Here is a 16,453-nt window from a genome sequence, read left to right on the forward strand (position 1 = left end):
GTTTAGGTCAAAACTTTGACTTCTCAAGAATACAAACATCCAGAGTAGTTTTCCTAATGAGGAATCTATACTAAGTTAACTCAGACCCGGTAGTATAGTTTATCAAACTTTTTCCTAGTCCCCCAAAACCGAGATTACTAAATTCTTGTGGCTTTACCTTATGAAAATCTAGAGTGTAATTCTCTAGATCACAGGTGGGTGGAGAACTACAACCACAGAATCAAATATACAACTTCCAGGCATATTCTAATGGCACTGCATTAAAGAAGACTAAGAAAGGAATAGGTGAACGGAACAGAATCTTCCTTCCCCACTCCGCTGAGGGCAACTGTTTTTAAAACTCTGTACTTTAGTTCATCTTAGAATCCTATTCTAAGATATATATTCCTTCTATTTATAAAATTACAATTGTCTATTTGTCTTCAATCAATCTTAGAAACATTTCACAAGGCATGGGAAATACAAACATCCTTTGATTTGTACTTTTCTTATTTTCCTTACTACCAATAGCAAGCAGATTTAAAATTCTAATATTGAAAACAATAGATGGGGTGGGGCTTTAAAAGGGGGGGGGGCTAGAAAAAAACAAAAAAAGATGAAAACATATGGATAGCCAGGAAAGAATATCTTTACCTCTCTCTATTAATAAGTTTTTATTAAATAAATCCCACATTGAAATCTAACAGGAAACAACTTAAAGTTCAAAATAACATCATAGATCAAAGGCTTTCTAATATTTTAGACTGAATCATAACAACGTGTCATCTCTTACGTTAAGACTAAATTCAGTCAAAATGTTCTTCAGAAAGTCTTTAAGAATATAATGTTGCGATAAAAAGAAGGAAACCTTTAAGAACATTCGTTGGTGTTCTGTTTCCAAATCTAATCCTCCAGGCATAAACTACAGTTAATAAAGAGCAGATTAAAACCAACCACGGACAAATTATTAACTCTGTTTTCCATTTCACTCTTCGATTCTTGTTTTAAATGCATTAGGAATCTCTGCTCCCAGCGTGGTTAAAGCTGCAGCTCTAATATTCAACGGATCTTATCACAAAGGGTGTAGACACTTCCTAAATGAAAGCACCATATGCCTAATTATTGAGCTATATTTACACCCGTAGCTATCTCTGAATGAAACATTTCAGCTTTTGCACTCACAAAGATTTCTTTGCCCCTAAGGTATTTTTCCAGATTTCATTCTTCTCTGTTCTCCCCCTTCTCCCCCTGCAGCCCCCAATCCCCGTCATGCCAAATCAATCAATCAATCAATCAATCAATCAAAGAATCTGAGTATTTGAGTGATAGCAGGCCAGGAAGCCAGATGTAACTGGACACTGGTTTTCCTAAGGATGAGCATCACTTCTATGAGATAACAACTGAAACAAGGCAAAAGAATGCTTACTTTCCTGCCACAGGAAGCAGGGATTTGGGCAACAACAACAAAGGAAGGTGGCAGCAGCAATACAAACTGTTGGTTAACACGGTAATACTCCAGCCAACACTTCCTTTCCTTTCTTGGAAATGACTTCTTGAATCCATTTACTTATGAACAACCGCTTTTCTTAAGAAAAGTTCAAGCTATCATTTCAATCAACCCCTCCCTAGTTGCTAAGAAATAAATACTGTTTTTATTTATGCTACATGCCAGGCATTGTGCTGAGAGTCACATATATCTTCTACTTTAATTCTTACAACAACTCTGCAAAGGAATTATTAGCTCCATTTCCCAGATGTGGAAAGGGAGTCCCAGAAGGGTTTCCCCCGCCGCCACAATTCTAATCTGCCTACAATTTTGGTGACACGCTTAAACTGCGTCTCATTTTGGTTATATTTAAGACAAATTGCCTTCCACTTTACATTCTGGGCCATGAACCGATGAGATATTTTCAAGGAAAAGGTGTCTCCACACTTAGGGGGTCTGCTTGGAAGATAATATATAAAATTAGCCACACACAGGCCAAATACAAATAATAAATGCCAGGGGAATTTGCAGAAGGGAGAGATCAGTAAAGGTTGGGAATGTGAGAGAAAACTTCATGAAGGACATGGATTCTGAGCAAGTGAGAAGACACTCCATTTGAGAGAAATAAAGTAAGCAAGGCAAAGCTGTAAAGTCGGTGTGCTTTGGAGACAGTGACTATTCGAGTTAGTTGAGGCAGAGTCCCTTCTAACGTAAGAGACACGACTCACCGGGCTGGCGTGGCTCAGAGGTTGAACATAGACCTGTGAACCAACAGGTCACAGTCTGATTCCCGGTCAGGGCACATGCCGGGGTTTCAGGCTCAATCCTCAGTGTAGGGCATGCAGGAGGCAGCCAATCAATGATTCTCTCTCATCATTGATGTTTCTATCTCTCTCTCCTTCTCCCTTCTTCTCTGAAATCAATAAAAAAATATTTTTAAAACAGAGAGAGAGATAGGACTCAAGGAGCAAACCAAGGCAGATCTGTAGATTAGGAATGTCAGCCTAAGCAGCTAGAACTTCATTCCAGAGCAACGCTTTTCAAACGTTAGTCACCGGTCCAGCAGTGTCAGCATCACCCAAGAGCATGTTAAAAATGTGACCCACCCAGACCTACTGAATCAGAATGTTTAGGGCAGAGCCCAGCAATCTGTCAGCAAACATGCCCTCCAGGTGAATCTTTGAGTAGCTAACTCCATAGGAAATGAAGGACCACTAAAACCTCTGAGCTGGGCAACAGGAGCGAAGTGTTATTTTAAGAAGGTTCATCAAATAGTGATCTACAGAATGCATTTGAAAAGGGACCATTTGAAAATTCATAAAATTCATAGTTTGTACCATGCAAATATTTATTTGAGATAGCACTTTTCAGGAGATAACAATATTAAATTAGGAAACAAAGTTCTTTCTCCAAATATACCTTCTTATAGAGAACATTTTTATTAAATTCTAATTTCTCTTGTGGAAAATAACACCTAACCTATGACTTTTCATTTCAGTGTAGCATTACTTATGAAAACACCATTGTCCCTCAAAATTTTTTCACTAGGATAGGAAAAAAACCCACACCTTTAATTAGGTGTATCATATATAATATTAAAATGTAAAACAAAAATAAAAACGGTTCTTATTAATGTAGTCCAATTTCTAGATAATAATGGACAGAAATAAATGAGAACTTTACCTAAATTAAAATCAACAGCGCTCTCTTATCCACTCAGGGATCCATTCTAAGATCCTCAGTGGATGCCTGAAACCACAGATAATACCAAACCCTATATATACTATGTGTTTTCCTACACATACATAACTGTAATAAAGTTGAATTTATAAATCAGCCACAGTAAGATTACCAAAAACTAATAATAAAATATAACAATATACTGCAACAAAAGTTAAGTGAATGTGGTCTCTCAAAATACCCTATTGCACTGTACTCACCCTTCTTGTGATGATGTGAGAGGACACCATACCTACGTGACAGGTGAATGGCATGGAGATTGTGACATCGCCTTAGGCTTTCATTGACCTTCTGATGGTGAGGGTTGCTTGCACACAGGCACCGGCACACGGGAAAAGCCGATCTGATAACCAGGGTGGTTACCTGACTAAGCGGCAGGGAGCACGTACAGCAGGGAGACGCTGGACAAAGGGAAGATTCACACCCCCCACAGGACAGCAGAGATTTCATCTCGCTACTCAGAAGAACGCACGATTTAAAACGTCTGAATTGTTTATTTCTGAAAATGTCCATTGGATATTTTCAGACCATGGTTGGCCAGAGGTAACTGAAACCGCAGAAAGCAAAACCATGGCTAAGGGTGGACTACTGGACCTGAAAAACAAAACGCTGGGTATAAAAGTAAAGCAGGCGAACTCCGAAATGAAACGGAACTTTTACGTTCAAGGAGGTGTGGGCCTTCGGAGGAATCTCACCAGTATCTATATTTATTTCAGCTGTATTACAGCTGCTCAAAGGGTATTTTATGAGCCACCTTCACAGCCAGTTTACAAGCCATGTAAGAAAATGAATACAGTTTTTCATTTTATAAATTATTCTGAAAGCAACTTTAAAACTGGAAAAGGTGTTTCCTCCATGGATATATTCTTTATTCACTCACTAGATGCAGTTCTGAATCACTTTTGACTGTTATCAAAAGTCAAGTGTCATACACCAAAGAACTTATATACTTATACACATAGCCCATGGACACGGGCAATAAGGTAGTGAAAACCTGAGGGTTGGGTAGGGGCTGGGAGGATGGGGAAAAGGGGGAAAAAAGGGAGATATTTGTAATACTATCAACAATAAAAAATACATTTTAAAATGAAAAAAACAAAACAAAACAAAAGTCAAGTGTCCCCTCAGAAGACAATGGCTTGTAGGCCATGAGGATGGTGGAAGGGCCTCTAAAGATGGTTGGATTCTACTTCCACATTATGTGATTATATAAACGTGGGAACTGTCACACTTAACCTCTGCATATGTTTGCTTTAAAACACACACTCATTCAACAAATATTTACTGGGTCACATAATGGGCAAGGCCCAGGGCTAGCTGACTGGTGGATAAATAAGGAGAAAACTCTTTCTCCTGCTCAGCATGGTGGCTCTGGGGCAGATTCACAGCTAGGAAGAGCCAACCTCACGGAGATTCTGTACTCTTGGAGGCAGAAAAACCCAGAAGCACTTCCACGCTATGCTACCATTCTATCTTATTACTGATAGAACACTTAATTAATCATACTTTTTATTCACCTAACTGCTAAAGCAGCTTTCAATAGCAGTTAATGAATCATCTTCATTTTTTATGCTCCTCATATTGACCAACCCCCACTTTTTTTTTCTTAAGCTACTGAATTCTTCATCACACACTCTAAGCTAAGTAACCCCTAGGAGGGTTAAGTAATGAAGACTAACCAAAATGCTTAATAGGAGTGAATGTGCACAACATATTAACACATGCCAATTATAAAACACGCTTTTGAACTACATAAAATTCCTTTTAAACTTATTAAGAATGCCATATAAAATTGCTGACTCGGGCTAAAAACTGAATACACAATATGAACCGTTTGAGGCATTTCTAACTATGAGTTGAAAACCTGTACTTGCCATTTGATATGCCACTTTGACTACAAAAGTAACATATGTCTGAGATTTTGTTGCCTTTGTATTCTTCTAGAATTTATCTCAAACCACAATTTATAAAAATAATGTAGTATGTCAACTCTTATTCACCATGTTAATGTCGTCTCAAAGCCAAATTTAAACAGTTCTGGCACTAGGCAGACTTTTATGAACTAACCAAGGTCAGGCTACAAGTGCATTTTGAAATATGTACCTCTTTGCCATCTTAAAAAAGCAGGTCTAAAACCACGTTATTAAGAGGAATTAGCAAAAAGTAAAATAAAAAATAACAAGCCCAAACTTCATAAACAAGTCATGCTTGTCTTTTATTCTCAAACAAATACCTTAGAAGAAAAGTACATTTACCCTATTTGAAAAACTGAAGGCTTCTAACATACAAAAGATTGGCCTGCCCCTTCACACATAAAGATGTATAGTTACTGCAATGAATTCTTATGAATGATTTCCTTTTGGTTAATTTTCTCTTTAAGAATTTAACTTTGTAAGACTTGCCAATTTTCTGGTATCAATAAGTCACTTCTGAAATTCTATTTGGACTACTTTTGATCTTCAACTATAATCTTAAAAGAAAAGAAAATCATTCTGATGAATTCTAAAAAGAGAAAGATCCTGCCCCCCCCCCTTCGCAGATCTCCAGAGATGCCATACCTTCCTTAAATATCTGATGCAAAACCCCAACTATTACTTAAAAGTGAAGATAAGCCAGTGGGAGCTTAGCTGACATAGATGTTTTCAGCAGTCCTCCGTTATCTGTGGTTTCAGTTACCCAAGGCCAACTGCCGTTCAAAAATATTAAATGGAAAATTCCTGAAATAATTCATAAGTTTTAAATTGTGTGCCATTCTGAGTAGTGTGAAAAAATAATAAAATGCCTAACCTGCACCAACCCTGGTGTGAATCGGCCATTTGTCCGGAGTATCTAGGCTGTATATACCCCCGGACCCACTGTTAGTCACTTAGGAGTCCTCTGGGTTCTTAGATCAACGGTTGCTGTATTGCAGTGCTTGTGTTCAAGAAACCCTTATATTATTTAATAATGGCCCCAAAGCACAAAAGTAGTGATGCTGGCAATTCGAATAGCCAAAGAGAACCATACAGTGCTTCAAGTTAAAAGGTATGTATGTCTAGGAAAAAACATAGTATATATAGAGTTTGGTACTATTCAGTTTCAGGAAGCCATTGAGGATCTTGAGTGTATCCGAATAAATAGGAGGCTGTGCTCCTATCAATAAAGACTATTTTTTATCTTAGGTCCCAACCCAGACAAGAGCAAAATTTTCTGTAAGTTTTTTTAAATTAATTTGTATTGCTTTCAGAGAGGAAGGGAGAGAGAGAGATAGAAACATCAATAATGAGAGAGAATCATTGTTCAGCTGCCTCCTGCATGCCCCACACTAGGGATGGAACCTGCAACCAGGCATGTGCCCTGACTGGGAATCGAACCATGACCTCCTGGCTCATAGGTTGACGCTCAACCACTGAGTAACACTGGCCGGGCTTCTAAGTTTTTGAAAATAAAATGCTCTCTATTGCTTTTCAGGACTTTGCCTCCTTTGAGAGTCCATGTCCCTTAAGCCAGGTTAGAGCCACCTTCTCTGATATTCCACCCAATAAGCCTCCAAGCTCTGCTTCTTCCCAATCCTGCTCCTTTAAAAACTTCCTTGTAGTTTACAATTCACAATGAGGAAATGTGGTTAGTCAACCAACACAAGAGAAAATGTTGCTCAAAGGCAAATTAAATATACAAGATATTGTTCTATCACCTATGAAAGTAATATTCAATAGACTACATTCATTATATTATAGGAGGAAGTATAAATTGTTTATGGAAAGTAATTCCTCAAAATATACAATGATCCTTTGACCCATTTCATTTCCCCTTTTAGGAATTTAAAGGGAAGTGCTACTTACGGATGTGCTGGCAATGAAAAATGAGGCGAAAACTTAATGGACAAAGGTGTTTATCTCAGCAATTTTTATAAAAACAAGAAAACTGTAAATAATCTAATTGTTCAGGACCAAGGGAATGGTTAAAAAAAACTAGGATCTTTTTTCATATATTATACTACCGTACAATGACACATTGAAAGAAAATGAAAATAACATATATATATAGTGTGTGTGCGTGTAGTGTGGCTGCAACTGTAGAAAGAAATAACCTATATGTTGGGGTAGGTGTACTGTTGACACTACTTGTGACTGAGTGACAGACTGAAGGATTTATTTTTCTTTTTCCTACTCTTGTGTACCTTTAAAAGGTTCTTTCCTAAGCAAGCATTCGTTTATAATGAAATAACACAATGAAAGATGCTTACTTCTTCTACAGGCATATTCTCACTCTTGCTAACACAAATCTCAGAGTATAACCATTTTTGCTGGGCCGCTTTAGTGATATACTTCTCACAGCAGCCTTTAAGAAGCAATACATCAACGAAAGGGAGGCCCTGGTGGTGACATTTCTGGGAATGAGATTCTGAGACTGGGCACACACCCCTGCGCTGCCTTACTCATCCCTCGGGTCTGTCCTTCTGCCTGATGCCCTGACAGACAGACACAGTGAGGAAACGCACGCCCTTTTAGTAGTTCCAGCACATACTCTTATTAAAGAGGAACTAGGGTCAGAAGTCATGCCCCAAGCATCAGCTCAGGAAAGCTGGGCACGGCCACCGGCAGAGTGGGCCAGGAGCCCTGGCCTTCTATGTTCTGACTCTCTCTAGTCCCTTAGAGGAATCAAGTGTTCTTCACAGGACTTTGAAAAGGCCATCAGTGAAGAAGGATTTGGCAGATACGGAGATTTCAGCAACAGCTCAAGTCTCTGGACGTCATTCGCAGCCTGGGTACATCAATTATTGCCACACCCTTTCCTATGAACTACTGGCCTAGGCAAACGGGCATCCCCACCAGTGTCACAACAGAGACTGTTTCAGTGCTGCTCTTCAACTCCTTGCAGAACTTGGTGTCCTTCATCAGGTTTCCAGCCCCTCACTGGTAGGTCTCCTCTCACTCTGAGAACTGGAGGATACAATGGAGACCCACATATCAATATGTGGAAAACTGCCCCTGAAAGTCCATATAATGGGGCCTGAGTGTCACTGGATGAAAGGCTGTAGATAAGAGTGATCAAAAAGTAGTGCAGAAAACCAGGGACTGTGCCTTTGCTAAGCTTAAGAGCCAGTGGACTGACAGAAAAAAGGAAGTGAGGGAGGCAGTTTAGTTACAAATGTCAAGCCACTAGGAAGGATACCTACCTGCGCCTTTTAATTTTATTACCTCTGTTCTGAATTATCTGCGGGCCTGCTGCGTTCTAAAGTACCTAAAGCAACTGCCAGAGTATCCCAGACACAAAAGAGGGCTTCGCCCCTTAAATGCTCTTAAACCTTAATCTCATTAGGTTTCCTTTCAAGCACCTACTGATCTCAGAAGTCTTTATCAGGACTCAGTGGGGGAGGGGCAGAGCTGCTGCATTCAGAGCGAAGGAATTAGCCAGTATTGCTTTCTCAGGATATACCTTCCCCAGCAAAGATGTCTCATCTCCCCTTGGATGGATGGTCTCAGAGAGCTCTGGTGCTGGCCTGCCACTCGGGCCAGAGCAGGAGGTGGAGTCAAGCCATTAGAGTTGAGATAGCACAGGCTTAGCGAGGCCTGGGCACTAAGAGGCAGTTCCCATCTCTATCCCGATGGAGTGCACTGTTTCTCATCTATAAAATGAGTACTGGGCTTCAGGCTCTCTGAGGCCCTCCTGGGCCTGAAACCCTAGTCAAGCTAAACTCAAAACTCTCAAAAAAGGCCCCAAATCATTGAGTTATAAAGGACAACTGCTGTATATGAATTTTGACTATCAAGTGACAGACTGAGCTCTGATTATAGAATTGATCATAATTATATAAATGTTCGCCAAGTCTAAAATAATTTTCTTCTCTCTTCTTAAAAACATTCCTCCAAAGACAAAACAGGTGAGAATGCACTTGACTCAACCTCTTTCTCTATTTTGGGGAACCATTTCCATGCCTAAGGAGATAACTCAGGAACTGTGATTACTCTCAGAAGATGGTACTTCAGTAACAAGCACATTAGACTGTGAGGAAGAGACAAATTAATTCTTTACCACATATTTTGAAGTACACAAGCTGAAGAAGTATATACTTTTAAAGATACCTAAGCCTTTTGAAATGTGGCAGAAATCTGAGAAAATCAGTTGACAGCACCACAATAAAAGGAGAGCTGTCTGGAAAGATCATTGTGATCCCTTTAAGCATCAAACTTAATTGAAGTTGTTTTTGATAACTTTCTGAAACTTAATTACCCACATCCCTGATTTATCAAACAGTATATATGAAACAACATAATCTTGGCCTAACAGCTTTAGGCAATAACTAAAACAGTAATAATAGGAAGTAGCATTTATTATGTACTCACTACATGCCTGATACCAGATTCTAAGTGTTTTGTGTGGAGGGTCACATTTAAGCCTTCTGATCCAACAAAAATGGGTGCTTTTATTATCCCCCTTTACAAATGAGAAAATGAAGCTCTGAAAGATTTAAAAAAAAAACAACTTATTTAAGGTCACAAACCTTGTAAATGAAAGAGGCCCAATTCAGACCCAGGGCATGCATCTGACTTCAGAACCAGCCCTGCTTACCACCATGTTGCTATAAGTGGAGGGAGCAGGGAAAGGTAAGGGCATCGGAGAATCTCAGGACCTACTTGGGTGAAGAGAGCTGTGTGCTCCTGGAATGAAGGATCTATAGATTGGTGTAATTTTGAATGTCTGACTACTTTCTTAAAAATGTAGTCCTTCAGGTTAGCTATCAGTTCTTCTGTTACACATAGTGCAATGTCAAAAGAATACGTACCAAGATGTGGTACACACACACTGGAATGTTACTCAGTTATAAAAAAAAAAAAAAGAACAAAATCTTTCCATCTGTGACAACATGGATGGGCCTAGAGGTTATTATGTTAAGTGAAATAAGTCAGAGGAGGACAAATACTGAATGAGTTCACTTATCTGTAGAAGATAAAAAACAAAGGAACAAACAAAACAGAAACAACTCACAGAGAGAGAACAACCAGAGATGTTGCCGGACGGGAGTAGAGGTGAGGAGATGGGAGAAAAAGGTGAGGACAGTTGGGAAATACAAACTACAAGTTACAGAACAAGTCACGGGGATGTGAGGAACCACATAGAGAATACAGTCAATAATATTGTAATAACTATGTATGGTGACAGATGGGTGCTAGACTTATCATGGTGACCACTTTGTTAGGTTTATAAATGTCTAATCACTGTGCTGCACACCTGAAACTAATACAATATTGTATGTCCACTATAATTAAAAAATAATTTAAAAACAAAAGAGGATATACATTTATAGTTTAAAAGAGCCCCCATGCTGTCACAGCCTACTTCTCTAGGCTATCTCTCCTATCTGCTTTTCTCCCTCCCATTTTTCTCCCTCACCTCTCCTTGGAAAGAATGCCCAATTGGATGATTAGATATGCTATGCTTCCTGCAGAGACATTTATAAATAGGAAAAATGCCTATCAAACTTTCCCTGGGCAGCTTTAGAAAGATGAAATCTTCTAAATCATGCCAGTCGTAAGATTTAGAAAAAAAAAATTACTGTAGGTAACATAACAAGAATATGAGGTCAATTTGATAATTCTGAAGAATTACATTGTACTAGTATGTGCTTTGTACTCTGCATTAGGGTCAGCAAATAATGAACACTTATTTGGCATTTTATTTAGGATGTGATCCATGATAGGATAGTGAGCAACACTCAACAAGGTTGGGGCTTCCATTCTCAACTCAATTCTACACCAACTGGCAACATGACTTCCAGAACAATCTTGGTGTATCAGTGGCCTCTACTGTAAAATGAATAGCTGAGCTATCTCTAAGGTCTCATCCAGATACAATACTTCATGATTTAGAGCATATGTTTACTTTTAAAAATCAGAGTTATAATTTTTAGGGCATATTGTTGGTAACAGAAAAATTTATTTGCAGAGTTTGTGTAAAGGACCTTTAAACAGATTTAGGAATGAAGGGTTGGGGTGGGGGGCGGTTAGAGGTAGTTCAATTACTTAATACTAAGCAAGGCACTAGGCTAAGAAAAGTCAACAAGACTTAAGTCTCCCCAAAGAAAGAATTTCTTCCTTAAGCTATCAAACGCTGGTTTCTTCTTTATCATTTTTGTCTACTCATGAGAAAGGCATTTCATAGTATCTCTGGAGCTCACAGAATGGCTGCTTCTATTTTGACCAATCAAAACTCATTTTTGACAAACACATACGTTTCTATGGTTGTATAGGTTATAAAGAACTTAAAAGGCCACAGGTTCTCTACTGGCCTATGGGGTAGAAGCAGGCTCCAGGGCAGTTTTGATCTGCCCATGTACAGGCATACCTCATTTTATTGCCTTTTGCTTTATTACACTTCACAGATGTTGTTTTTTTTTCACAAACTCAAAGCAAGACCCTCCACCAGCAAAAAGATTACAACTCACTTTGTTGCGAATCTCATTTTACTGCAGTGAGTGCTCTGGAACCTAAGCAGTGACACCTCTGAGGTATGCATGTGAACTTGGTCCTCAGCACTCACACAGACCTGTGGGTATTCCCTCCCTCTGACTGTGAGGCACATCTTTTAAACTCACTCGAAGAAAGAATTTGTACTCCCATAAATTATGAAATAGTTTAATACAAATATATGTAGATTCTCCACTGAATTCCCACAAATTCAGATCTCATACAAAGGCATTCTTTACACATGTGAAATACTAGGGTACATTTCTCCAGATGGTTTCGTTTAGTAGCTCACATAAGAAATGCAGATGCAGTAACTCAAAAATGCATTTACCTCTTTTCACACCCTTAGCTAGATTCTAAGTCCTAACTACAGCTCCTTTATATGAATCTTAAGTTACCTGATAAGAGGAAGACAGAATACTCCTCTCAGACAGATTACCAATAGTTTACAGAAAAATTACGCTGAACATAGTTGATTATCCATTAACAATCTTTTCTTGCTTTCCTATACTAATGTTCAATAGTCAGTGTCTACTCCGGTGCTTACACTGTTGAAATCCAAATTTATTCATCTACCTGTTAGAGAGAGCCTTCCCGCAACACTCCATGAGGTACCTGTTCTGGGAATGGTCCTATCAGTGGGGAAATTTGCATTTGCCCATATTCAATGTGTGTGTTTCAGAGCAGGGAAAGCAAAGCAGGCAACATAACAACACAAGGGTATTTAATAAGCTCCTTCAGAGTCAGGTCTTCAAAGTGTGGCTTTTATTATTTTGCAAAAATCATTCTCCACACCAGAACTACCCATACAAGTAAATTGGAAAGTTAAGTTTCAAAATAAAAGTTTTGTTTTAATCTGCCAAAGTAGATTATTCCTATGTCTGATCTTTAATAAAAGGGTTAACTGTTAATAGTTAACATAAATTATAGACTCAATAACAATCTAAAGCTAATGTAAGGTATAAAAATGTATTTTAGCTATCAGCCATCAAAATAAAAATATTTTTAAACTTATAATTACATAAACAGGTCTGTAATAAAAAAAACTAAAGCCTGTTTAGAAGCCAATAGTAACCCCACCCACTGTTGATAGGACCTGATGCCTTACCTGATAGACCCCCCCAACTGGCAAATCAGCCCCAACCCCCACCCCATTTGGGTTGGTGGGGACTACCCCAAAAAAAATCATCCTAATTTTTTGAGAAATTGACAATTTTTCTAACTTCTGTGCTTCATTATTCTAATACTGCTTTTAAAGCTAAGGGCAACTTGAGTACAATTTTTAAAAGATCAAACTCATGAAAATATATACTATATATGTCTTATAAACTTCAGGGAAATTCCAGAGTTAATTTATTTACAAACTTACCATGGGTGTGTGTGTGTGGGTGTGGGTGTTTGTGTGTATGTGTGTGTGTATGTGTGTGTGTGTGTGTGTGTGTGTGTGTGTGTGTCAATTTCAATTTTAAGTTTTACACCAAGATTGAACATCCATCACATAAGTACTGGAAAGCAGATAATGCCTTTTTGTGGAGTGCACTAGGCAATATCCTATTTGAAATTACAGACTGTCTTCTCTGGGCACAAATTTGTTAAAAATTTACCACAGTACCAGTAACACAACTGTGTTGGCAATACAAAAATAGTATTGGCTGTCTTTAAACCAAATAAAAGTTTGGCTCAGAAATTAGAGTCTACACTCTCCAATATTAGACTAAAATATTAGACTTGCCTATATCTTTTAATTTTACTATAAAACTATTAGTACATTTAGGTGCAATAGAGAACCTAAGTATGTAAAGAGAACAATAAAATATAGGAACGATCAAGATCAAAACCAAGGCAAAGATCCATTGGTTCAAGGCAAGGAGTCCACAGCGGTACCTGGAACGGAATCTAAATGTGTAAAGTTAAAAGTCCAGTGCCCTCTGCACAATGGGCAACCACTCTTTTCTCTCTGAAGCTGCACATTTACAGCCCAGTTTTAGACTAACATGAGTTACTTTGTTATTTTTATTTACAAAGGAACACATCTGCCTGAACTAATCTGATGAAAAACCATAATCCATTTCTTCCCTTTAGACTTTGACTAAATACTGAAGCTAATTATGCTGGCTTTTTTTTTTTTTTTGGATTCTCACAACATGGAATATAAAGAACACATTTAGTTCCACCACTTTATGCAAGACTGGGCAATTTCAAAACATCTAGGTGCTAACATACGGACATGGAAGGCAACCTAAATTCCCTTTCCATGGTTGATTAAGACCTTTTGATTTAGAGACCCAGATAGCATGAACCTAATAGGGCCAGATATGCATGCTGCTAATATGACTGCTACTGTCCCACTGCTTCTGCTCTAAATGCACTTTGAATCACTATTGGTCAGTACCAATAGCTTTTTAACATCCATACATCTTTAATATTTAAAATAATTTCCTTGGACAACAATGAACTCCACTAACCGGCAGCTCACAGGAAATTAGAAGCACGAGACATGTCAATTACAATGCTTCAAACTTAAGGAAAATATAAGCAGATACAGATTTAGGGTGAATTTACCTATGGGTTTTGGTGGGGTATTTTTAAGGAGGCTGGGGATGAAGAGGGGAGGGAGATGGCTGGTGAGAAGTAGAGCTTTTTCCGCCTTCCTCGTTCTGGAGCCCTGATAGATGTTCCTGGGGAAGGCAAACTGCTGGACCAAAGCTGTCAGGGGGAGGGAGTGAAAATCCATTCCTGCAAGTCTAGGGGGCTTCTCCACCTGAGGAAGGGTCTCCAAGCAGAAAAGCTGAAGGGCTGTGGAAAGAAGCTGTCTGCACAGGGGGGATGAAGGCATGCTACTCAGGGAGACTAAAAGGGACTCAAATCCACTTTAACTTGCTCCAGCACAGCTTAGCCAAATTCATCTGGTCTCATAGTAAAGTCACAAATCCTATGACAATCGAGCGTATTCCATTCTGTAGCCACTCAAGCTGAATACCAATTCACCTCCTCAGAATTCTCTTTCCTGTCTGAAAATGGGAGGGCCAGGGAGCTTTCGCTCCTGATTACCTACCCAATGTCAAAACGCCAAATGTATATTCAGAGACTCTGAAATTCTTTAAAATGACAAAAACATGACTTCCCTTCGTAATGTATTTCAGCAATCTGAATCAAGAGGTGAGATGAAATGTTTTTTAATAGGGTTCCAACATCTCTTGGACCGCGTACAAATCCTGGCTGGTATAATTTCACACCGGAGACTAGCTGTGGACAGAGGCATGTCCACATGCCTGGCGACCGGTGACACAGGTGACAGGGAGGAAGTCCAGGTTTTAAGTCCTGACTCCATCAGTAACAAACAGGCTCTTTCATCTCTAAAATGACCGTCTAACAGTATTTTAAGGTCCCCTTCAGCTTTAAGCCAGTCGTGAACTAACCACATGTTACAGGTTGTAAATGAAAATAACGAGAAAGAAATTATGAAAGACTTATCGAAGTCCATGTTTGTCCTAGATTAAGTCTGTCATCATTGTGCTCCCGTAGAGGCAAACCTGTTGCATCACATGAAATACTTCTTTTTCTGACTACACCAGAAAGGCAACAGCCAGTAGGTTTGGCTTTTTCAATTTTTCATTTTTTAAAAAGTTAAACACAGTGTGCCCTTCCCCCTCTCCCCCCCATTGGTAGCAAGTTCTCAAGTTTCACTTTGATAGTCTGAAAGTACACACACACACACACACACACACACACACACACACACACAGCAGGATGCCACCTGGCAGGCTGGGGCCACATGCCTGAACGCTGGGGTGTGCTGGCTGGCTGTTAGAATCTTTTTATCATGTGTGATTGATGCTTAGTGTTTACATTGGCTTCATTTCAAAGCCACGTCCAAGTCTTCCTGGGGGCTGTTTGGGACCTTCAATGCCGCCGTTCTCAGAGACAATTAACAGTATCAGCCAATGGAAGAAAAAAGGGGTTTTGCACACCACTTGCCCATGCATTTAATGCCTCCCTCGTGTGGCCTACGCTCACCGGAGCATGCAAGTTAGAAGCAACGGAATTCAACCTCGGATGGTAACTGGCCGCATCTGTTACGCTACTGAAAAAAGGGGAAATGAAAGAGTCTTTGGCACCACACCTGGTGGAGGTAGTAAACCTCCATCCATGCCCCCCCGAGACTGTAATATTACAGTATGAATAGTTTCAAAGGTTTGTCGTTTCTCCCTGCACAACACGGCGGGTAGGGAGGAATTTCTAGCACCGAGCACTCACCTCTTTGATCTTTGCCCTCTTCTCTCGGATGGCGGCATCGGCCGGCTCCCGGTCCACCGTCCCGATGGGCGGCACGAAACGCACCGGGGGCAGCCCCCGGTACGCCGCCTTGTCACGCAGCTGGTCCTGGGCCACCTTCTCCTTCTCCAGCAGGATGTCTCTCTGGATCTCCTCGGGCAGCTTCTGCAGCGTCTCCTTGGCTTCCCTGAGAGCCCGCTCGTGGTTTTCGCGGATCCTGGCCAAGTTGTCCTCCAGGGCGGCGGCGGGGTCCCCGGGCGCGCCCTCCTCGCCGCGCCGGGCTCGCCCTTCGGCCGGGTCCTCGGCGCGCGCCCCGGGCCCGGGCTTGTGGTCGGCGGGCGGCTGCAGGGCGGGGCTGGAGTGGAACAGGACCCCGCTGAGCAGCTTGGAGGAGTCGGGCAGGAAGAAGATCGCCCCGAAGCAGAGCGTGATGAAGGCGCTGAACACCAGGAGCAGCACGAACTTCTCGTCAGGCGGAAGGCGGAGGGGCCCGACCCCTTCCTGCCGCCGCCGCCGCCGAGCCCCC

General features: G+C 40.3%; 1 protein-coding gene across 1 annotated transcript in view; it reads right to left on the minus strand.

Annotated features, from left to right (window-relative positions):
- The window catches only part of MAN1A1 (mannosidase alpha class 1A member 1), a 154,283-nt gene that overhangs the window by 136,426 nt on the left and 1,404 nt on the right, over window positions 1-16,453 (minus strand). The window contains 2 exon segments of the mRNA XM_006089251.3: window positions 15,910-16,397; window positions 16,400-16,451. Coding sequence (XP_006089313.1) covers window positions 15,910-16,397; window positions 16,400-16,451 — 540 coding nt within the window.

This window comes from Myotis lucifugus, unplaced genomic scaffold (genome assembly GCF_000147115.1).
Source record: "Myotis lucifugus unplaced genomic scaffold, Myoluc2.0 scaffold_57, whole genome shotgun sequence".
NCBI classification, from domain to species: Eukaryota; Metazoa; Chordata; class Mammalia; order Chiroptera; family Vespertilionidae; genus Myotis; species Myotis lucifugus.